Here is a 25203-nt window from a genome sequence, read left to right as displayed (position 1 = left end):
CAGCGCGCGCACGCCCATCAGCTGCTCGTGGTATGCAGCGGAGGCTCCTGATCTAGGACCACTGTGCCCGGGGGACAGGGGCTGGAAGACCAAAGGGCAACATGGGGTGGGATGCAGGCTGGCCCACTGTGCGGAATAATGTGACAGAGGCTTCTCCAGTATCAAGTGCCCCCCCCCCCCCCCCCCCAACTCCCCACCCTGCCCCCCAGAGCCCACTCGGTGATCCTCACACTCTTTTTAAGATTCAGTATTCTACCGCTACATCTACGTGTGTCCCCAGGGTGCACACTGGAGGTGAAGGCATCCTTCTGCTTTTTGCATTCATTGGCCTTTGGCCCTGGCAGGCGTGCTCTGGAGGTCATGGGGCCGGAGGGCACCGGCCATTTATCGGTGACACTGGTGTCACCGTGCCACCCTGTTCTGCCTGCTGACCTCGAGACATGCCAGTGTAAGGAGCGGGCCAATTCGGAGGAACTGGAGACTCCCTGCAAGGAGGCTCCTGGTCGGCCTCCAGCACCCCTTCCCGGACGGTGCTTGAAGAGTCCTGTGGGACTTCATGGTACAGAGTGGCAGCTGAATTGAGCTCCAGAGGTCTCTGCGTCATCCGCCTTGCCGGTCCTGGCACCTCCCCATTGTGTGCATCATGGTGTTGATGCCCTCAGCAATCCTCATTGACAGGGACATGCTCTGGAGTGCCTCGGCAATGTCCACCTGCATCCGGGAAATGTGCCTCAGTGACTGGGACATGCTGTCGAGTCCCTCAGTCATGGCCATCACTGACTGAGCCACACCATGGACACCACCACTCATGATACTGGCATCGTGCTCCAGGCTCTCCCATCACACCCCTCTGCGGTCACCACTCTCGCAGTTTGGCCCTCAGTGTCTCACATTTCCAACATCATTTCCTGTGCCGGTAGCCGTTGAGACTCTTCCAATTGGCTATACACTTGCTGGAATGTCACTGTGTTGCTAATTTTCTCCTTAGTTCAATTGCTCGGTTTTATTACCTTTGCTCTCGAGTCGCCAGGTATCTTTATGATACCGCCACGAGGTTCAAGTCCAAGTTATGATCAATAATCCAATACAGTTTATTAAACTGGAGCAGATCAAGTTTGCCCTGAGAGGATCGGCTCAAGGGTTCACCAGGCGGTGGCAGCCATTTCTCGACTACCCAGGGGAACGTTAGAGGGAAGACGGATGACCAGCAGCAGCAACCCAGGGGGGAGGGGGGGGGGGGGGGGGGGGGGGAGAGGCTCAGTTGAGTATAGGTCAATAGAGTACGAGGTTTTTTTACTTGTATATTATTATTATTATTGTTAAAAAGTTTAAAAATTTCTGTTTTGTTACTGTTATCGTTTCGCTTGTTTTGTAAGTGGGAAAAATGTTGCTCAGGGAAAAAAATTTCAATAAAATATATTTAAAAAAAAAAAATAATAATCCAATACACCGGTTAGTAAGGTTTAAATCAAAGCACATTTATTATACACAGTAATCGCTACTCATGCACAAATTCTACGTCTAAGCTACTTCTACAACTAACAGGCCTATACTTAACTTTGGACTGGCCCACCAGGTCAGGGAAACAAATGGCCTTTCGTTCGGGTTCTGAGACTGCAGGAGTTGAAGTTGGTACGGATTGGTAGCTAGGAGTGCCTATCTCGTAGCGAGTGTTGAATTAAGACTTACGATTTCGATCTTCACTGCTCCAGTCACTGTCAATGTTGGTTCGTTGTTGCTGGGTGACCCGGGCAGGAAGAAGAGCGTGAAGAGAACGAAGAGGTGGAGAAGAAGAGAGCGATTTGAACTTAGGGCTCAATTCTTATAGTCCCCAGGGGCTCCCCGCCTTTCGGGGCGGACCCTGTACCTGGTCCCAAGTGATTGGACTTTGTCCCAATCGCTTGGTTCGATTTTCTCCAATGCTGGAGCGGTTCCCTGATCGATGGGCGGTCTTGAGGTGCTCGTTCACCTCCTTTTGTGTAGGCTCCTGCTGGCGCTGAAGAGTCTGCTGTTTGCTTTGTGTGTCGAAATGTTGCTTATTGTTCCCGGGGATTGCTCATTAGTATGCAGATGGCTGTTGTTTTGTTATGCTGATGGTTGCTGGTATCGATATTGTCTGGCCTTTCCAGAGGTAAATACACAGCCAACCTGCAGCTGCTGGTTTTTGTCTTGTTGGCTGACTTTCCCATCAGCCTTTGCCGTTCGCCATTTTGAATCGGGAGTTGGCCATTTTAAGTGGCTACATACCCTCCTTGCGATCCTTATTATAGATCGCGGGGGTCTGGTCGTATCCGAAAATAGGGGACCTGATCCTATATACCAGGGTTTGAGCGCGGTAGGCTCTCCTTCTCCATTTCCTTAGATGCATAGTCTGCACGATGCAGCAGAGTATCACTAATACCAGTAAGGTTTCTATTACACATGACAGAGAGTACCAGGTTATAAACCTGGCACACCAAGATGGTGTGGTGTCGCTGGTGACTGGGCTCTGGGTACTGTGGGAAAGTGAAACATTAACGGCTGGGGGGCTTGAAGTCATGGGGTTGACATTCACTCGCAACCAAATGTCCATGATTATGGTGATGATCCATGTGGAGGAAGTCCTCATGGCTCTTTTCTTCTCTTCTCCGGTCCTGGAGCTTCTGGAGTTTTCTGTGTAAACAAGCATAGTGTCTGTAACTATCTTGGTTTAACATCTCGTTCGATAGTCTGTCTGTCCTTTAGTGCCAATTACTCCCTTTATAATTGGTCACCATGTGTGACTCCCTCTTTTTTTTTTTTTCAAAAATCAAATTTTAGGACAAGACACACTTTCAAATACTGAACCAGTGCGAGCCGTCTCGGAGACATTTGCCATCCAAATGTTTCAGGATGTAAATAGCATGTGGTTGACAACCTAAGGGTTTCCTGAAACAAAACAAAACTTTTTGAAATAAAATTGCCAAAATGAGGTGCGTATGGGCCGCGACGGGTAAGAGTTGGATGGAGTCCCTGGGTAGGACGGCTACCAATGCCGTGTCTCTCCTACCCGAGCGTAGTTGACCAGAGGGGGCTTCCCAAGCAGGGCGGCTCCCAAGCCGTTTCTCCACTGCCTGAGCAACCGACAAGAACGGGCAAGAAATGTAGTCATCGTGGGGGGCTGCCGTAGTGGTTCTTCCCTCGAACCAGAAGGGCAGTTACGAACGGGAGTCTGGTACCGTAACAAGTCTCTGCAGACAAGCTAGTTCCGCTGAACTAGTGTCTGGCAATTGTGAATCTCTGTGGGCAAGTCCTCCGAGGTTTCCGCCGAAAGGCGTGGGGCCGTGAAAATAATTTCCTGTCTGACATGCAACATTTAACAAAACACTACAAACAACATAAAATATTCTGCAGGTTCCATCAGAAAGGACACCACTTCTCCCAAGCGGTTCCTTTTAAAACATCATCTGGACACCTCAGTTCTTGGTTGCGAACAGGGTCGCAAAGGGGTTCTCGGTATGGGAGTCAGACCCAAGGTCGACATCTTTTCCCGGGTGCCAAACTCTTGAGTGTATCAGGGCTGAAAGGGCTACATGGTGTGAGGTGGGGTCGCTCTCGTCGTTGCGGACTAGTCTGAACGAATTATCTCGATGCCAATAGTTGGTGTCTAATCGTGTGGGGACAGAATCGGGGTCATCAGTGTAGGTCGGTGGTGGGGTTTATTTAGGAAAGTGATCATGAAGGGATCACTTGGATCGTAGTCGGAATCGCTGGGTGTGGGCCCTGTTGCATGGGGATAGTAGGGAAGCGTGCTGTGGCTATCGTTCGAGTCACAGTCGCTGTCTCTGCTGCTGCTGTCCGTGGGCGTTCCGGGGCGGAGTGTATATTTCGGGGGTGGGGTCGAGGTCAAGTCCGTGGCTGGGCTGGACGTGTTGGGGGAATGGTAGAGTTACGTTGGCTGTGGGCGGGGCATGGTGTGCTGCGTCGAGCATGACACGGTGTACGTGGTTAGACTGTGTTCCGTATGCCTTCAGCTGGTTGGTATGGAACCACGCAGTCTTACCGTTGGGGTACTTTATTTTATATACGGAAGGGCTTACTTTGTCCTCAATGGAGTACGGACCCGAGTATTTTGGTGACAGGAATGTGCTGGTGTTATATACGGAGAGCATAACTTGCTGTCCTATACTGTACTCAGTCGCATGCACTGTCTTGTCGAAACAAGCCTTGCTCTGTCTCTTCCTGGTGCCCAATTTTACTGCGCCTTCGAGCTGAGCCGTTTTTACATTTTCAACTAATTGCTCCACTGCTTTCTCGTGTGTGAGGGCCATCACTTCGGGGCTGGTCAAGTCTAACCTAATAAATATTCTGTGCCTTTCATGGGGCGCTGGTCATGAGAGTGTGTGGGGTGTAACCTGTGGAAGTAGAAATTGTATTACGCAAAAACATCAGCGCAAAAGGGAGGACTGAGTCCCAAGTGGTGGTGTTCTGCTGGACCATTTTTCTGAGGGTGGATTTTAGGGTCCGATTCATGCGCTCCACGATACCACTCGACTGTGGGTGGTATGCTATGTGGAATTTTTGGGTGATGCCAAATATCGTGAGGACGTTCTGCATGACACGTCCTGTAAAATGGGAGCCTTGGTCAGATTCAATGCTGCGGGGGAGTCCCCATCTTGTAAAGATGTGGTGGGTCAAAATCTTGGCTGTGGTTTTTGCAGTGTTTGTGCAAGCTGGGAATGCTTCCACCCATTTCGTAAATGTGTCAATTACCACAAGTACATATTTATAGCCATTCCTGCAAGGGGGCAATGATCCTATAAAATCGATCTGAAGGTTAGTCCAGGGGCCATTAGCGGGTCGGGTGTGGCTGAGTTGAGCCTTTTTGGCATATCTGTCCGGATTATTCTGGGCACAGATAAGACAATTATCGATGTAGTGGTTTACATCTTTCTTTAAATTCGGCCGCCAACAAAGCTGCTTGAGATGGGCTGTAGTGGGATCGATTCCCTGATGTCCATGACCGTCATGGAACAAACAAATCAGTTGATTCCTGTCCTGATCAGGAACCACATAAAGGGTGTCTTTTAACACCACACCGTCATGTGTGGTCAGTGCATTTTTGAACCTCTCATAGGGAGCTGGATGTTTTCCTTTTGCAATCTCCCTGAGATTGCTGTCCTGCTTCTGGGCCTCCACTAGATCCTCGACCTTTGTCTGTGAGACCTGAACTGCACTCACTGGTGCGCTTTCGGGGGGGGTGTCCAAAAATATCGATGTCTGGAATCTGCCTTAGCCAGTGCGTTGGCTTTCACATTTCCAGGGGGGGGAGGAACGATGGTGACTGCGAACCTTGACTATCCCAAAGGTCATGTCCTGGGCTCTCTCTAAAATGTGACGGAGTAATGGGGCTGAGGGGAGGGGTTTTCCCTCTGCGGAAACAAATCCTCTTGCTTTCCACAGGGACAGAAATTCCGTAAGGCTGTTGCAGACATAGAGGCTGTCCGAGTATATGCCTGCTGGGCTGGGGAAAGAATCTGGGTGTTCCACTATATACGCGATGGCCGCAAGTTCTGCTGCCTGCGCGCCTAAGTGGCCTGGAAATTTTAAACAATATTTCCTCAAGGGCGCGTCCCTGCGCGTCCTCGACATAGATACCGCAACCTGTTATGCGCTTCCCATCCAAGACTGTGGAAGATCCGTCCACAAAAATCTTTATGGGCTCACACGTGTCTGTGTGCTGGGGGCTCTGGGTTGAACTACCTATCTTTCTGGGGGGTGTTTTAGCGATAAAGGGGCCTGTGCTGTGGTGTGGAGAGATAATTTTGCATTCATGGGGGGTTCTGGGGTACTGTAAGTTGTCGGCTAAAAAGGTGTGCGCCTTTGTCCGTTTAATAGTGATGTCCCGTCCCTGCAAGAGAAGGGTCCATCTAGCTGCTCTAATCTGGCTGACTGTCCCGACCTTGAGTCGTCCGTCCAGTAAAAGTTGGGTGGGGGTGTGTTCGGTGAGAATTGTAATGGGGTTCAATCCGGTAATATATGAAAAATACTGCACTGCCCAAAATACTGCGAGCAGGTGTCTCTCACAGGCTGAAAATCCCTGCTCCACAGCATCTAAACTTCTGGAGCCGTAAGCTACGGGCCTTAACTGGTCATGCCGTTCCTGGAGGAGCACTGCCGAAAGGGTGGCCTGTGGTCGCTACCTCTAAGACGTAAGGGGAAAGCGGGTCTGGAACTTGTAGTGCGGGGGCTGCTATGAGTGCCTGTTTTAAAGAGTCCACAGCATCCGTATGCTGCGGAAGCCATTCCCAGGGGGCTCTCTTTAGGAGGTCTGAGAGGGGTGCTGCCTTGCTGGCGAAACCGTCAATGTGGTTTCGGCAGTAGCCAACCAGTCCTAAAAACGACCGGAGGGCTGAAACGTTCTGGGGAAGGAGCAATTTAGCAATCGAGTCAATCCTTTTATGCTCGATCTCACATTTAACATGTGTCATAATTGTTCCCAAATATATCACTTTTTCTTCCAAAATCTGAGCCTTTTTGGGGTTAACTTTACAACCGATTCAGTGTAAGAGTTCCAGGAGTTCGATCAGAATGTGCTCTTCCTTGGTGTCTGTCTGCAGTAGTAGGTCGTCTACATACTGAACCAGACATTCGGTGCAAGAGAATTTGGCTAAACCATTTGCCAGCTGTCGGTGGAAAATGGAGGGGGAGTTGTGGAAGCCTTGTAGCAGGCATGTCCACGTGTACTGCTGTGCTTTAAAGGTGAAGGCAAATTTGTATTGGCACGCCTTTGTCAATGGAATCGACCAGAATCCATTACTGACATCCAAAACCGTAAAGAAACGGGAATTGAGTCCCTGCTTGAGCATTGTCTCGGGACTTGTGGTTACTGTGGGGGCTGCTGCGGGGGGTGACTTTGTTGAGTTCCCGGTAATCGATAGTCAGTCGCCATGATCCATCGGGCTTTCTCACTTGCCAAATCGGGGCATTATTAGTGGAGGCTACTGATCTAAGTACGCCCTGCTCTAATAAGCTTTCTATTACTTTGGAGATTTCTCCCTCTTCCTCTTGGGGAAATCCATACTGTTTCTGGGGTCTAGGGTCAGGTCCTGTTATTTGTACGGAGCCAGTCATCCGTCCACAGTCGTGCTTTTGGGTCGCGAATGCTGTCCTGTTCTTTTGCAGAACTGTCCTAACCTGCTTGTCCGTACCAAGTGTGGTCGGGTTGAACCAAAATTCGCCTACTACGCTAATTTTGTTCACGTACTCTCCTATGTTGAGCGTTTCGGGGGCTCTTGCGGATTTTGCCATCTTCCAGACACACTGGTTGACTGGATCGAATGAAAGATGTGTTTTGCTGTGTGGGGCAGGTCAACTAAAACTATGGGGTGCTTGGTGGTAATGGTACCGATTTGAATGGGTACAGGGGCTGTGATGTGTCCCTGCTGTGAGTGGCCTGTAAAGCCGCTGAGGGTGATGGTAGCTGTAGTGGGCCACGTGTCTTTTTTAAACGGGGTGGAGGAATTTATCGTGGTGCGGAACCCTCCTGTGTCCCAGAGAAATTCGATGGGCTGTCCCCGAATTTTCGCTGCAACTACCGGTCGTCCGGACCTATCCCAAAGGGTGTCGCAGACCCAACTGGGGGAGCCCGTACACCGTCAGTCCGTTCCGGTCAAGTCCGTCTGATCTGAATGGGCGCTAACGCTATGAATGGGCTCTGTCTTCTTCTTACTCAGAGTGCCTGTCTGCTGGGCTCTCTGTGGCTTTTTAGGGGCATTGCACTCTCTTGCGAAGTGTCCCAACTGTCCGCAGTTGTAACACTCCTGTGACTTAGGTGGGGGGCTGTTCTTTCCCTCATTCACCCATGCGGGGTTCTGGTGTGTTTTTACTGCCTGCATATCTGCTCGGGCCTGCTTTTCCTCGGGATTCTTGACTGCGGGCTTACTTTGTATAGATTGTTCCCGAGTGCAGGACAATCTTTTCACTACCCACTTCTCGTTATGGGCCCCCTCTGAGGGATCATAAACTCCCGGAGGCTTTCTGTCCTGTTTCTGTGGCATGGGAGATAAGGGTGCGGGTCCATTTGGTCATGTTGTCTGGGGACAAATGGGCACGGTCTACGTCTCCAAAGACTGCTGCAAAGTGGATCCACAGGCATCCAGCAAACGCTGTGGGGTGCTCGGATTTCTTTTGCCTACATTTGTTGAGGCCATTTACGGGGTCACCCCGGTTATACCCGATCGCATCCAGGATCGCGGTATGCATTTCTGCAAGGGTGCCTCCTACATTCTGTGGGTCGTGAATGGGCTGCTGCTACTGAAGGGTCTAAACTTAAAACTGTGAGCTTGACATGCTCTCGCTCATCCAGGCCGTACATGGTCGGTCGCCTGATGCTTGACTGTGGCAAAGAAATGGAGTGGGTCTGAGGTGGGGAGGAACGGTGTGATCTTATCGCATGCGTCCCGTAATTGTGTCACTGTTGAGGGGGTGGAGTATAGAAATTCCGCATCGTCCGATATGGCTGTGCGGTGGGTGGTGACTGGGTTCATTGGAGCTTGAACTATTTGCTGTGTGGGGAGCTGGGGCACTTTTCTCTTTTGTGGCTTTCCCTGCGCACATGTTCCCTGAACATATCTCTGCGCTGTTTCGTTCAATTCTTCCCAATCAGGGCCGTCTTCCTGATCTAATTTTTCTCCAAAGGTTTCCTGGAAACCTTTCTGAACTGAAAGCAGCGATTGCAGCTCTGCAATCTGCTTCCGGCACTTTGCGTGATCTAGCGTGCTTTGTCTTTGTTCTGTGGTGGCAGCATGGAGTGCTCGTAATGCTGCCTTTAGGTCACTACACTGTCTCTGTAATGCTTCTACCTGCTTTTCTGTTTCTTCACGTACCAGGACTGCACGTTGCGTGTCCTGATAGGCCTTTTCGTATTGAGACTGGAAGCTGCTTAAGTGCGCCAGACAAGACTGGTGTGCCTTTTTGGCATCCTCCACCTCTCCATCTTTTGCTGCCAACTTCCTTCTCAATTCCAAATTCTCCTTTTCTATCTCGCTTACATCGACCTTACTCATTCGATGTATGCCCTCAACTTCTTTCCGGAGCGTCCTGACGACCTCCTCTGTACCTCGCAATTGTGCCAAGCAGGACACGATTGCCATCGGCTTGCGAGCTTTCCCTAAGCTCTTTTTGTGGAACTCGCTCAGGTTCTCCCACCAAGTATGTCCTATACTCCCGGGGCCTGATTCCTCGTTGTCACAGAATTCATTCCAAAGGGGGCCATCCTTTCCCTTTGAGATATTTCCTGATCACTTCCTCCCAAATGGGACATTGTCCCACTCTACTGCTGCTGGTCGCTGCGACCGCAAATTCCTCTGGGTTCATGAGGTGCTGCATTGCCATCTTTCCTATCCGAATGCTGCTCTTCAAAGTTGGGACAGGGGTATTAATCCGAATGCTGCTCTTCAAATTTGGGACAGGGGCATTCAGGCGGTGCTGTAAATACGGGTACGGCTTTCGCTACTTTCCGATATACAAACCTCCCACAGTTTTGTCGCAACAAAAAATCTATCAGTTTTACCTTATCGCCCTATTAGTTACGCATGCATACATACACTTCCGAATTATGAGTATTGATCAGAACTGCTTGAACACTTGTGGTTTTCTGTTTCCAGTTGGATCTCTAATTCAAATTCTTGGGTTCTCCCGGAGTGGTTTTCCACTTCTAGATCGGGTCCCGGCGGAGTCACCAAATAATGTTGCTAATTTTCTCCTTAGTTCAATTGCTCTGTTTTATTACCTTTGCTCTAGAGTCGCCAGGTATCTTTATGATACCGCCACGAGGTTCAAGTCCGAGCAATGATCAATAATCCAATACACCGATTAGTAAGGTTTAAATCAAAGCACATTTCTTATACACAGTAATCGCTACTCATGCACAAATTCTACGTCTAAGCTACTTCTACAACTAACAGGCCTATACTTAACTTTGGACTGGCCCACCAGGTCAGGGAAACAAATGGCCTTTCGTTCGGGTTCTGAGACTGTGGGAGTCGAAATTGGTACGGATTGGTAGCTAGGAGCGCCTATCTCGTAGCGAGCGTTAAATTGAGACTTACGATTTCGATCTTCACTGCCCCGTTCACGTTGTTGCTGGGTGACCCGGGCAGGAAGAAGAGCGTGAAGAGAGCGAAGAGGTGGAGAAGAAGAGAGCGATTTGAACTTGGGACTCAATTCTTATAGTCCCCAGGGGCTTCCCGCCTTTCGGGGCGGACCCTGTACATGGTCCCAAGTGATTGGACTTTGTCCCAATCGTTTGGTTCGATTTTCTCCAATGCTGGAGCGGTTCCCTGATCGATGGGCGGTCTTGAGGTGCTCGTTCACCTCCTTTTGTGTAGGCTCCTGCTGGCGCCGAAGAGTCTGGTTTTGCTTTGTGTGTCTAAATGTTGCTTATTGTTCCCGGGAATTGCTCATTAGTATGGAGATGGCTGTTGTTTTGTTATGCTGATGGTTGCTGGTATCGATATTGTCTGGCCTTTCCAGAGGTAAATATACAGAGCCAACCTGCAGCTGCTGGTTTTTGTCTTGTTGGCTGACTTTCCCATCAGCCTTTGCCGTTTGCCATTTTGAATCGGGAGTTGGCCATTTTAAGTGGCTACAACTGACATCTCCTTCTGAATCTCACGGCTGGGCCCTAGCGTCTGTATCAGCTCCGGGATAACCTGGTCCAGATGCTTGGCATCTGACTGGGACTCAGCTGAGTCCTGGGATTCAGCAGACTTACGACTACTGACTCCCTCGGATGCTCCTGCTTCCACCCGATGGGCATCAGCAACAGTGTGGTGCTCACCAGATTGTTGCCCACCGAATTGTGCGTCTATGCACTGATGCACTGGTAGAAGTGAAAGCTGTGACGCATCGATGGTGGCATCCTCTGAGCTCTCCTCTGAGGTGTTCTCTTGGGTGGCGGGGAGGAGGGCCTGATCCCATCCAATGGAGGTCCTTCGAAAAAAGGACATGTGGTCTATGAGAGGGAAGGACCACCTTGCCTGGCATGTGCAACTCACTTGAGACAGGTCATCTGGGTGATCGGGCAGTGGATCCCCACCTCGGCAGCGCAGGCCAATCTCACTGCGATGACTGCTCTATCCTCGGTCAACCCTCGGCGCAGATTCGATGGGCCGAATGACCTCCTGCACTGTATGTTCAATGTTCTATAACCCTGCGATCTCCAGGGCCTGTTTCTCATAGTGGGGCGGGGAGTCTGGTGTCCGGCGCCCCGCTTCCACCTGGGTCCTTTCCCACCTATTGTATGCCAATTCTGCGAGGACAAAGAAAGGGCATTATGAGACACATGCCTTATGCATCAGGGGTGCGGTCTATGGCAGGTGACATGCATTGGCACCGCTGCTGGGCATGGGTGGGTTGTGCATTATGTTGAGGGTGGGTGTGAGGTGCCAGCCGTCGACCCGTGGCGAGAGGGGAGGGTAGGGGCTGGCAGGTGAGACGGATGCCCGGGGGCCTGTGTCAAAGTACCCTTGCTGGAGGTCATTGGTCTTGTTCCTGCACCAGACTGAGGTCCTCCTGGTCACACTGCCTGAACTGACAGTCACTGCCACTGCCTCCCAGGCGGCATTGGCAACGCTGTAGCATATCCTCCGACTCCCTCGGGGGAACAGGGTGTCCTGTCTTGCCTCCATGACGTCCAGCAGCCTGCCAGGTGGATGACCCCGAAGCGTGGAGCGGGTCTCCATGGCGGTATGGCTGTGTGCTGACTAGAGTCTGTTCGGAAGGAGCGGGTTATGTGCTGCTCCCCCTTGTTAGTGGGGAGCTGCGGGACACGGTCCAGACGAATCAGCTAGCAGGTGGCCAATTCTGTGAAGCCCGTGGTGGATAATTTCCGGCCCTAGTTGACGTTAGGTACTGGCCACGTCTCGCGGGTTATGTTCTATTGAGCCAAGGTTCCATTCTGGGACCTGACTCTCCAATGGTAACATCAGCTGGGATCATAACACCTCCAAGGTAAAGCATGAGCAATCAAGCAAGAGAAATGTTATGTGTTATATTTTAATGTTAAACCATAAGACTTGGGAGCAAAAGTAGGTCATTCGGCCCATCGACATTGCTCCACCATTCCATGAGATCATGATTGATTTGATGTGATAATCCTCAACTCCACTTTCCTCCCTTATCCCCTATAACTCTTCATTTCCTTAATGATTAAAAATCTATCTCTGCCTTGAACATAACTAACTGCCCAGCTTCTAAAGCCCTCTGCAGTAAAGAATTTAACAGATTCACTACCCTCATCTTTGTCTTAAATGGGTGACCCTTTACTCTGAGATTATGCCCTCTGCCCCTAGACTCTCCCACAAGGGGAAACAACCTCTCAGTATCTACCTTGTCAAGCTCCTTGGGAATCCTATATGTCTCAATAAAAAATAAATTAGGGCGGCATGTTGGCACAGTGGTTAGCATTGCTGCCTCACAGCACCTGGGACCTGGGTTCGATTCTGACCTCGGGTGACTGGAGTTTGCGCATTCTCCCGTGACTGCGTGAGTTTCCACCGTGTGCTCCGGTTTCCTCCCACAGTCCAAAGTTGTGCAGGCTAAGTGAATTGACATGCTAAATTGGCCCTTAGTGTCCAAAGGTTAGGTGGGGTTACAGGGATAGGGTGGGGGTCTTGGTAGGGTGCTCATTCAGAGGGTCATGCAGACATGATGGCCAAATGGATTGTAGGGATTCTATGAATCACCTTTATCAAATAAGGTGACTCTCATTCTTCTAAACTCCAATGAGTACAGGCCCACTCAACCTCTCCTCGTAAGAAAATTCCCCCATACTCGGAAGTAACCCAGTGAACCTTCTCTGCATTGTCAGCAAATCTTTCCATAGCTAAGGGGACCAAAACTTTTTGCAGTATTCCAGGTGTGGTCTAACTCGTACGTTGTATAGTTCTAGCAAGACTTATCTATTTTCATTTAGCATTCCCTTCGAAATAAAGGCCAACATTCCATTTGCCTTCCCTATTGCCCAGAGTTGCATGGTATCTTTTTGTGATTTATGCACGCAACTCCCAAACCCTTCTCTGCTGCTGTTTTCTGCTGTTTTTCTCCATTTAAATAATATTCAGCTCCTTTATTCTTCCTACCAAAGTGCATAACTTCATATTTTCCTACATTATATTCTATCTGTCAGATTTTTGCCCACTCGCTTAACATGTCTATATCCCTCTGTAGATCCTTTGTGTTATCCTCTCCAATTTGCCTTCACACCTATTTTTGTGTCATCTGCAAACTTGGCATTAGTACATTCACTTCCCTTGTCCAAGTCATTAATATATATTGTAAATAATTGGTAGTTTTCCAGTCCTCTTGGACTTTTCCAGAATTTAAGGATTCTTGAAAGTTTACTACCAGTGCATCCACTATCTCTGTAGATACTTCCTTTAATATCCTGTTGTTTATTTTGTTCCCATTCTGAGGAGTTAGATTGTCCTATTATAGATTTATCACTATATAACTGTAATATGAGATTGTCTCCCATTCCTCTAAACCCCAGAGAGTATAGGCCTTACTCAGTCTTTAATCACAAGAAGTAGTTTGTAAATAGCTCGGGCCCCAGCACTGATTTTCACATCAACTCGTCAAAGGCTGCCAACTTGAAAATGACCCATTTATTGCTACCCTTTGCTTCCTGTCCATTGACTACTCAGCTATCCATTCAAATATATTACCCCCCCCCCCCCCCCCCCCCCCCCGCCGTCCCAACTCCATGAACCGTTATCTTGCCTTTTAACCTTTCATTTAACATCTTATTGACTGCCTTTTGGAAATCCAAGCATACAGGGCTGGATTCTCCGTTTCAGGGACTATATCCCCACACCATCATGAAACTGTGGCCTTTTACACCTGAAAAACTGGCGTCAAAAGGCCACATATTCACAACCCTGCAGGGGGCTAGCAGGGAGCCGTCATGAGGCTCACCGCTCCAGCTGCTATACGGAATCCCGCTTATCCGGGTCAGAGGCCGCGCATGTGCATGGTGGCGGCCTCCAGCGGCCGCGCCGTGCTCCATGACGGACTCAGTCCGTGGAGCTTGACCACGCAAATAGTGCCCTGATTGGCCGCGCGTCCAACCCGCACCGCCTGTTCAAAAATACCCCGGTCCGCCCCAGACCATGGCGGCTGTGGACTGAGTCTGCAGCCGCCATGCGAATATTCCAAATGGCAGGACCGTAAGTGGTCCACGACGTCGGCCGGTCGGGGGTGGAGAATAGCGGGGTGGGCATCTGGCAATGGCGCAGGTAGGGGATATGCGGCGCGGCGTACTCCCCGGTACGCTGCTTTTTTGGGGCCGGAGAATGGAGGAACCGGTGCCGGTCTCGATTCCATTTGTGGAATTGGATTCCACGCCCCGGCGCCGGACCCGATTTTGGCGTTGGGGTGCGGAGAATCCAGCCCACAGTATCTATTTGTTCCCCTTTATCTACACTATTAGTCACATCTACCCTATTAATCCCGAAAGACGTGCTGTTAGGTGAATTGGACATTCTGAATTCTCCCTCAATGTACCCGAACAGGCACTAGAGTGTGGCAACTAGGGGTTTTCACAGTAACCTTATTGAAGTGTTAATGTAAGCCTACTTTTGACAATAATAAAGATTATTATTATAATTAACCTCAAAAAAAGCCCAATAAATTTCCCTTGTGAATAGCCATGGTGACTTTATCTGATAACATAACTTTCTAAGTGCATTTTTAAGACTTTCTTCATAATAGATACCCAACAGCGGATGTCAGACTTAATGATCAGCTTACTGTTCTGCAGTTCACTGAATCTCTCTCTCTCTCCTTTCTAGAATAGCAGAGTTACATGTGATAACATTGAGTTTGTTGGGACTGTTCTAGAATTTTGAGAATCAAAACCAGCACATTCACTCTCTCTGCAACTACCTATTTTAGAACCCTAGGATTAAAGGCCAATAAGTCCTGGGGATTTGCCAAATTTTAGCCCTTGAGTTTCTCTGGTAATTGTTCTCTGCTGATAATTGCCTGAAGTCCCTCACTCTTAATAGCCTCTTGGTTACACTCTGTCAGAAACCCAGATTACAGGGTCACTTTCAATGCTGATAAATCGGTGTTTCTGGGGACCATGGGACAGTTAGTTACTTATAAATACAAATATAAATCATCGTTTATTTAAGAAAACTCCCAATGCAGATGAAAATAATATGTGATTTATTTTTAATTCATATTAAAAGTGGATAAAATAAAAATGCTAATGTGAAAGAGTGTAATGATAGTAAGAGTACAGCAGAGGGTGCTCCAGCCTCATATATGAACTATGGAGGGCAGGCATTTAACCCCAATAATCATTTGAAATAATATTTTCATCTTCACCAAATTGAATTTCCTTTTTTATATTTTTCCTCTTTGATGCCTAACTTGGTAAACACGATTGTTGTCCTATCAATCGAGATTCCAGAGACAATCCACTGTTCTGTGTTGTGTTAGTCATTGTTATTTGGGATGGTAGCGTGGTCACCTTTAGAATATCATTACCACAGAATGACAAATAATGTGAACCATGTATCAGGGCCCAGAGCTCATAGGACTGCATAGGTAACCCAGAGGTTTTGAGTTCAAATCCTATTGTGCAGTTTGTGAAACTGAATTCAATAAATCTAGTTATTTGTGGCAGCACCAATGTCCCATTGAGTCTGTGTGGGTGGTGGCGATCTTTTGGAGTGTCGGAAGAGCCGGGAGTCCAGGGGACGAAAGAGGCCGATGTCCTGGCCTTTGCCTCCCTGGTAGCCCGGAGACAGATCTTATTAATGTGGAGGGACTCGAAGCCCCCGGGTGCAGAGACCTGGGGTAGTAACATGGCTGGGTTTCTCAGTCTCGAGAAAATAAAGTTTGCCTTAAGAGGATCAATGTTAGGGTTCACCCGGAGGTGGCAGTCGTTCGTCGACATTCTCGGAGAAAATGAAAATGTCAGCAGAAGCAGAATGCCAAAGGGGGGGCACAGATTGTTGTATTATGGTTGGCGTATGTGCAGATTGTGATGGGGGTTGAAATGTTTATTGTACCATGTTTATGTCGCTGTTATTATTATAAAAATTGTAAATACCCTAATAAAAATATTTAATAAAAAAAAGTGTTTGTGTGGGTGTGCAGATGAGCAAATGTATATAAAATATATAAGAGGAACACACATTGCAAGAAAAATGGACCACACAGCAAATAACATTTAAAAAGAATTATTGGCTGCCACTAACATCCCTTCTACTTTTTTTGTTGTACTTGGCCTATTCATTTAGGCGCGCAAGCCCTTTAATGATGCCGCACGCTGTAAGGGTCCTTCCTGTTTATTCCCCTATTTCCCCTTTGTTATTTTTCCTGTTACATTTTTGGTCCATGGACGATTAATGGACATGTGTCTTTAAGGCCAGCAGCCTGCATCTTTAATTCAAACAGAAGAAACAGAGTCCAAAGATGTGCAGGTTAGGTGGATTGGCCATGATAAATTGCCCTTAGTGTCCAAAATTGCCCTTCGTGTTGGGTGGGGTTACTGCGGACTCGATGGGCCGAATGGCCTCCTTCTGCACTGTAAATTCTATGATAATATATGATTAATCTAGGACAAAGGTTCGGCACAACATCGTGGGCCGAAGGGCCTGTTCTGTGCTGTATTTCTCTATGTTCTATGTCTAATCCAGAAGGCTGTGCTGGTTCAAACAGAAGTTGCAAACTTGCTGGCTCCAAAGAGAGAGATGTGTTGGGACTCAGTTTGATTGATTTGGCTGGTGGCCAATGAATTGGCTCAAAGGACTGTGCTCTGCCTGATAACAGGTGGTGATTGGATCTGATCCCATTGGGATGCTTTTCAGTGTTCCAAGGCTTCTGTTTGACTCCTGGCTGTATAAAGGCAAGAACCTCTCAATTTTTCTCCAAAAAGGCTGTGTTTTCGAACTGGCAGAGAGCCTGGATGAATATATTTACAGGAGGACAATTACAAGCTGTGTATGCAAAGTCCAGAAAGCTTCTGTGAATGCTATAACTCTCCAGAAGGCCGGTTTGCTGTTTTCCTGAAATTACAGAAGCTTGAATGCAAATCTTGAACTGAAAGCAAAGTTTGAACGGAAATAAGGTGCTTTCCAGCAAAAGAGTAATGCATTTCTAAACGACGGAGAACCTGAATGAATGAATACACAAGGAAGGTCATTTCAGGCTGTAAACAAAAGCCTTTAATCTGCAAGCTTGCTGTGAAGAAATGTGTGCTAAGAACCGTCATCTGAAACAAATACACTTTTTATCTTTTCACTCTGATTTTTATCCCTTTCCATCCCTCTGTGTTTGCCTAACTTGTGTGTGTAGAGGGTGGGCGCAGGTTAAAGTAGGAATATAGTATTAGCTAATAGCTTACCAGCTATATTTGCTGCATATTTCATCATGGTTCTTGTTATTAAAAAATAGTAATTGTGTGTAAATTTAGAAACCTGGTGACTGTAATTATTGGGCAGCCAAGGGCCAAAGAAAATCGAGTATTTTCATAAGAATTCTTAGTTAATCCACTTGTGCCCCTTTGTGAGCAGCACGGTAGCACAAGTAGCTAGCACTGTGGCTTCACAGCGCCAGGGTCCCAGGTTCGATTCCCCGCTGGGTCACTGTCTGTGCGGAGTCTATATGTTCTCCACATGTCTGCGTGGGTTTCCTTCGGGTGCTCCGGTTTCCTCCCACAGTCCAAAGACGTGCAGGTTAGGTGGATTGGCCTTGCTAAATTGCCCTTAGTGTCCAAAAAGGTTAGATGGGGTTATTGGGTTACGGGAATAGGGTGGAAGTGAGGGCTTAAGTGGGTCGGGGCAGACTTGATGGGCCCAATGGCCTCCTTCTGCACTGTATGTTCTACGTGTTGTGACTCCGGGGTACATGGGACTAGAATTGACCGTGCACTAACCCAGGGTGTTGCACCAATTCCACATTGGCTTGCAGTTAAGAAGAAACATTGAGTAGTGGCAGATAAATTTATCATGAAAGGGTCCAAATTGTTGAAACTCATCTGATCCACTTGCTTTCTGCAGCCTGCTCCCTTTACCCTGTTTGTAGGCGTTTGACTTCAGTCGCAGAGTTTGCAGTTTCCCCATAAAGCCTTTTGAATTGCTGCAAAGTCTCGTTAAGCAATGATCTGATATGGAGGTACTCACAGAATCATACCTATAAACCAGGAATCCAGAAACCTCCATTACCAACCCTTGATAAGTCCTGTGCTGCTGGTTGGATAGCCATACCAATGATGGGGCACAGTGATATGCAATTATCAACTAGTGTCAAGGGAAAAATCCTCCAGCAGCCAGTGACAAGTCTTGTGAAAAAGAAAATACTTATAGCAGTTGGACACTAATCATTGCAACCCCAAGCACACCAAATCATCAGTGGGGGGTTGTCTGCCCATCCATCTTCAGCAATGATCTTCCTTCTATGATATAACAGGAGAGACGCTGAATTACTTCTGATTCCACATTCTTTGGTTCTGGTCAGGCTTGACCAGCTGCAATGGGCTGGCCACATGTCTGGCACAAGACCCCCAAACAGTGCTCTACCCCGATCTTCGCAATGGCAACCAGTCACTAGGAGGGCAGAGGAAACTACAAGGACACTCTGAAAGCCTCCCTAAATAAATGCAACATCTCCACTGACACGTGGGAATCGCTTGCCTTAGAAGGCACAAACTGGAGAAACAGCATCCGCGAAGGCTCCAAACATCTCTCCTGTCGAAGGTGGAGCACGCAGAGGCCAAGCGCAAAAGGTGGAAGGAGAGCGCAGAATTCAGAGTGTTCCACCCATTCACCACATCAAGCACCACCTACCAAACCAGTGGCAGAGTGTGGATCCAGGATCGGACAATTCAGCCACCACAGTCCCCACCTCTCCAGAGTGGAAGCAAGTCATCCTCGAAGCTGAGGGACTGCCCAAGAAGAAGTTTACAAAAATGTACCAAACACATGCAGCGACTCACTAAATTTTACTGTGTGTAAATATCCAGTGGTTAATTGAAGCATAAAGCATTTCACTTTTTGATTATCTGATTCGGTTTACTGACAGACTAATGCTATGTTGTCCATATTGACAAATGATCTCTCACTGCATTAAACTATTCTGACTCAGATTTTTTCACAATGGAATATGTTCTATGTTCCTCCCTCTGTACTCCTAAATGTCTATGTAGTTCTTCCTTGATTAAACGGAATGCTTCATTATCAATGTCATAGGCTGAAGCCCAGGAATGTTTCTAGATTTATCTGCTCTACCTGTTCATTAGAATGGTGGGAAGCAATATCCCATAGTGAACACTTGATTTAATAAAGGGTTGGTTAGTTGCCTATAAAGGGTTGGTTATTTGCCTATATCAACATGTGTTGGTAGACTGGAAATTTAGTTTGAGGTTAAGATTCACAGAATTTAGCTTGTAGTGTTTAATTTGTAGAATATCTTAAAATGCTGGAAAGGAACGGTTTCCATTGTGTGTCCAGCTTCAGCTATAGGTACTCACATGTCGCCTATGGGCCCTGTGTTGAGTGCAGCTCCCGCAACTGTCTCCACTATTGTGCTGAGTGATTACGTTTTCGAAACTTCTGGATCACCCGCTACTATACAGTTTAAAGCCAGTTGTTACCAAATTGTGATTAATGTTCTGGCGTATACATGCAACCATTAGAAACTGAAAGGAAACAGTTCAAAATTTATTGCTTGTGGGTGGAGAGGGAGAGAAAACTTTCATTCCATAAGTCTAGGCTGAATTCAAATTCATGGTCCCAGAGGTGAGAGGACTGAGTTCTAACTATACAGTACCATCAAGTCCTTGATGACTGTACAAGCCAAAACAAACATAAGTAAAACATGGCCAGAAACCTTTGTTTCTTAGGATAAAGATAAAATTCATATTAACGAACATATACTTAATCGTACATAAAAATAACCAAATTCACAAAATCACATCCATTTGAAAACTGAACTTTTGTGTCATTTGAAGCAGGTATGATCTTGCAGTAAACCAGTTTCATCTTAATTCAAGATGTGGAGATGCCAGCGTTGGACTGGGGTGAGCACAGTACGAAGTCTTACAACACCAGGTTAAAGTCCAACAGGTTTGTTTCGATGTCACTAGCTTTCGGAGCGCTGCTCCTTCCTCAGGTGAATGAAGAGGTCTGTTCCAGAAACACATATATAGACAAATTCAAAGATGCCAAACAATGCTAGGAATGCGAGCATTAGCAGGTGATTAAATCTTTACAGATCCAGAGATGGGGTAACCCCAGGTTAAAGAGGTGTGAATTGTCTCAAGCCAGGACAGTTGGTAGGATTTCGCAGGCCAGATGGTGGGGGATGAATGTAATGTGACATGAATCCCAGGTCCCGGTTGAGGCCGCACTCATGTATGCGGAACTTGGCTATAAGTTTCTGCTTGGCGATTCTGCGTTGTCGCGGGTCCTGAAGGCTGCCTTGGAGAACGCTTACCCGGAGATCAGAGGCGAAACCATGCAGACGCTGCGACAACGAATGAACGGACATCGCGCAACAATCACCAGGCAGGAATGTTCCCTTCCAGTCGGGGAACACTTCAGCAGTCAAGGGCATTCAGCCTCTGATCTCCGGGTAAGCGTTCTCCAAGGCCGGCCTTCAGGACCCGCGACAACGCAGAATCGCCGAGCAGAAACTTATAGCCAAGTTCCGCACACCTGAGTGCGGCCTCAACCTGGGATTCATGTCACATTACATTCATCCCCCACCATCTGGCCTGCGAAATCCTACCAACTGTCCTGGCTTGAGACAATTCACACCTCTTTAACCTGGGGTTACCCCATCTCTGGATCTGTCAAGATTTAATCACCTGCTAATGCTCGCATTCCTAGCATTGTTTGGCATCTTTGAATTTGTCTATATGTGTTTCTGGAACAGACCTCTTCATTCACCTGAGGAAGGAGCAGCGCTCCGAAAGCTAGTGACATCGAAACAAACCTGTTGGACTTTAACCTGGTGTTGTAAGACTACGTACTGATCTTAATTCAATTAATGAAACTAAAATCAGGATTAAATTGTTGATGTGTTAAGAAGTTCACAGATATTACAACCTTGCAAATGTTGTGATTTACATAGGAAACTGCTAATGAAATTAGGAATGTTAAAGTCCTGATTAATGATATTTAGTATCAGTGTAGGTGGTTAGTGATCTAGATGGCTAATGCCAACAATATGGGTTTAATCCCTGTACCGGTTGAGATGCTTCTGGGGGTCTACCTCCTTTCCTTGCTCCATAGTAGTATCATGATTAGTAGCCCTTCATCAATGAGGGTACTACAAAGAGAGAGTGTCAGTGTACCTATTCTTTCATTTCCTTGATACCAATTGTCACACATCTGATTTTTGTTACATCAATATAAGATGTTCACTTTCATCGCCATCATGATTTTTACATTGAAAAACATCGTTCTTTAATTTTTTGGAACAAAACTCCTCTCCCATGTACAACTTTCAATATTATGCAAGTTTCCCTGCAGTACCAATTACTCTACCACCAGAGGGTGGTCATAGCTCTTAGGCAGCATTAAAGCCAGAAAGCCTGAGGTGGATAAAATGGTCATTCTTGGAAAAATGCCTTCTACAGTAAAATTGGAAAACAAGAGCATTCTCTCCAGGTGTATGTGATATCAGACCATCTGCAGCCCATTCACAATGATGCAGTCTGACAAGAACTTGAGTCACTCAGCAACCTTAACTGGTAAATATGCAGAAGTAAACTCTTCCAGTGAGATATTTTATTTACCTTTCTGTTAAATTTATCTTTTTTAATTCAAAAATATCATTTGGCCTCTGTTATCCCACTTTGATATCATTGTTTTAGTTTTGATTTAATATCTTAAGCCTTGCTTATTTTGTATTTACATCATTTCCCTCATTTTTAGGTGTAAAATCCATAAGAGTCAAATGAGACTAGTGATTAAAAGTAACATTTCTTTCTCACATTGTAGTATATTGCAAGATCTGAGCATTTTATTGCATTTTCCTCTCCAGTGCCGTTTGGGAGGTGTAAATAAAGTTAGTTTATTAATGGCTGCCTGCAGCTGAGCATGTGTTTGTCTCGTTTAGTGCAATACACAACAGAAAGACGGTGATGAGACTGGGATAGAACTTTTATTTTTCATTTCATTTGAGAAATTAAGTACTGAAGAATATTGTCACATTTTTGGAACTTCTAAAGTTGTATTTAAGAATGTTTGCTGTTTGTGCACATGGAGCAATCTTTCAATCTGTTCAGGTGCACAGTGGTTCAGCTTATATTTTTTTTAATGGTGTTGAGGATATATTTAGGGACAGTGGGGGGGAATGGATCTCGAACAAAGAGGACTGATCTAATTACAAAGGGTTTACATTTAGATGAAAGCAAATAAAATAGGCGACGAGGATTAAATAAATGTTTTCCTCACCATAATGGGGCCAGATGGCTTTGTCATAGTTTTTAACTGATGTTGTCCAAAAGACCCCAGATCAAAGAACCATCTTGAAATTAATGAAAATCTGGACTCATGTCACGGCATAACTAAGAGTGAGATTGCACTGAGAGTTGCATTGCGAAAGGAAGCAATTGGCAAGTGAGACTGTTGCAGATTTCATCCTTGAATTAAAGAAACTCTCACCACTATGTATGGCACAAACCTAAAAATCAACCTTAGAGACACATTTGCCGGAGGCCTAAAGAATAATGAATTTCAGGTCAATCTTTTGAGCAAAGACAATAAGCCGATGTGGAAGGAGGCTTGTGATGAGTTCACATCCATGGAAATGGCAGAAAGAGACAGTTGCAGATTGGAAGGGAGTTCTTTTCTGAGGCATAATCCACCAGATTTCAATGAGAACCAGGCCACAGCAGCCAAGCTCACTGTCTCAGAATCAGAATGTTAGGTGCTACCATTGGCATTGTAGACACCAACTACTTAAACACCCTTGTTTCCAGCCGAAGTGTGGCAAAGTCGGTCACACCCAGACACTGCAGAAGAGGAAATAATGATGCAAGCCTTCATGTCACAGCTATGCATTAGGTCGAGGTCATGGTAGATCGAAAGCTAGTTCAGGAGTTTGGAAGTCCTTGAATGTGCATATGACAGACATTGAAACAATGGTTTATGTTACATTGAGCAGGAAGTGTATCAAGGGTTGCAGTCAGTTAAAAAGGAAGAAAAACAGTACACGGATTATAAAATGGCTAAAGATGTAATTCCAGCACCCACAGTAAAAATGAAAGTCAGAGATTCATAACTTACTTTAGTCATTGATACAGCTGAAGCAGTGTCTGTTTCGTCGGAAGGAGAATACCAAGATGCTTCTAAGCCACATTGCCTTATGCAAAACTGGTGTGTAAACAACTCGTTTCTCCAAGAACAGAATTCCAGTGTTATGTCAAATTAGCGTAAGGGTGGAATATGATGATACATCCTATTACCCAGCATTATGTCATCAGATCATGCAAATGGTTGACATTTCCCGTGGATACTCATTTATTTCTGGCCAGTGAGTTGTCTGTGACTTTCTATATCTGATAGTGTGGACGGGCCTGGCAGCCCACTTGATCTGCTCTGGACCAATCACACAGGAGCATGTGAACCCTGTCCAATAGTGAGTTAGCGCAGGGAGCAGGGCCCCGGGTAGTGTGGACCCTGGAGCCGAAGAGTTAGATCCATCCTACTGTGTCTGTGCCTGTATTGTTACCAGGCTTGGCCCTTCATCAATAAACCCTTCTGTTAATACTGGAAGCCTCCAGAGTGTTTCTCGAGCTGCTACATTGGCGATGAGGTGAAAGGTTCGATCACAGCCTGCAATACTTTGTGATTCAAAGGAAAAAGCAATTGGAAAAATAGAGAAGGTGCAACGAGAGTCAACAATCATCAAACCATGAGAAAAAACGCCTTTATGTGTAAACTCAACTCATTTGACCAAGGGGGTGAAGATTGGAGTGAATACATCGAATTACTTCACTATTCCTTCACCGCAAATGAGATTACAGGGGAAGATAAGTAGTAGGTGATACTCCTGACAGTTTGTGGGGCTCAAACTTATAATCTGACAAGGAACCTCATGTCCCCAGAGGCACCCCATTCAAACAATTTTGATCTGAAAGTCAAATTAGTTAAGGAACATTTTAACCCAAGGTTAACCCATTAACCTCCGACGATATAAATTTAACTCTACTCTTAGGGACTCTGAGGTGTTCATCTCAGTCTTCAGAGCCATACTTTGCCAGCTCACTGAGCATTTTGAGTTTGGGAACGCGTCTAATGGTTTGCTGTGCAACAGGTTAGTTTATGGAATCCATAATCTCCACATCCAAAAGAGATTCCTGGCTGAAACTACCACAAAGTTGGATAAAGTGATCAAGAGAGCTCAGGCGATGGAGTGTGCCAAAAAAAATGGTGCCACTGAGCTCCAAAGCATGGCTGCAGGGGAAATAAACTAAGTATGGGGTGGGATGGCTACGAAGTGTGCAGCACGATCAGCGGGCACAGCAGAGAGCCAGGCACAGTCTTCAGAACTGGACCAGAATCAATGGACTGAGAAATGGTGGAGTAGACTACGTGGACCCTTTCTTGGTCATGATGTTTTTAGTTCTGGTGGATGCCCATTCCAAGTGGTTGTCGATACAGGACAAGGGGACTACAACCTCAGCAGCTACAGTGGGCGCCTTACGCCGAGTGTTTGCTATACAGGAATTTCCGGAATCCATTGTTTTTGACAAGGGCACCCCTTTCATAGGGGATGACGTGCAGAATTTCAGTCGAGCGAACAGCATACTCCACACTAGGATCGCCCTATACTACCTACGTCCAATGGATTGGCCGAGAGTTCCATTCAGACCTTTAAAAACACCACGAAGACACAATCTGACAAACTGCTGCACCAATGGCTTGCTAGTGTTTTGTCATCATCCAAGTCGACGCCACCACGGGGGTCACACTTGCCGAGTTGCTGATGGGTGTCATCTCAGAGCTCATTTGGATTTAGTGCTTCCTAACTTGGTGGGGAAGGTGGAGACACATTTGGCCTCCCAAAGACGCCAGCAAGTTACGCAGAGGGGCGACAGATAATTCTGGGTGGGGGACCTAGACTTGGTTCATAGCTTCATCTCAAGGCCACTATGGTTAGTTGGGTGGATTGTGTCGCAGTCTGGGCCCATGTAATACGTGGTGAATCAGGGGCTGT

At 46.8% G+C, this 25203-nt stretch overlaps 1 protein-coding gene across 2 annotated transcripts in view; it reads left to right on the top strand.

The window, feature by feature from the left end:
• Positions 1 to 25203, top strand: part of sumo1 (small ubiquitin like modifier 1) — a 101068-nt gene that overhangs the window by 62793 nt on the left and 13072 nt on the right. The window contains exon 6 of one of the 2 annotated variants that reach the window (XM_072487058.1): positions 15895 to 16070. The exons of the other annotated variant lie outside the window; for it this stretch is intronic. Within the exon in view, the coding sequence (XP_072343159.1) occupies positions 15895 to 16029 (135 nt within the window). The 3' untranslated portion in view covers positions 16030 to 16070. Of the gene's footprint in view, positions 1 to 15894; positions 16071 to 25203 lie in introns of those variants that run through there. 2 annotated transcript variants of the gene reach the window in all.

Source organism: Scyliorhinus torazame, chromosome 21 (genome assembly GCF_047496885.1).
Source record: "Scyliorhinus torazame isolate Kashiwa2021f chromosome 21, sScyTor2.1, whole genome shotgun sequence".
Taxonomy (NCBI): domain Eukaryota; kingdom Metazoa; phylum Chordata; class Chondrichthyes; order Carcharhiniformes; family Scyliorhinidae; genus Scyliorhinus; species Scyliorhinus torazame.
The sequence above is the reverse complement of the archived record's forward strand: the minus strand, read 5'-3'. Positions and strand labels throughout refer to the sequence as shown.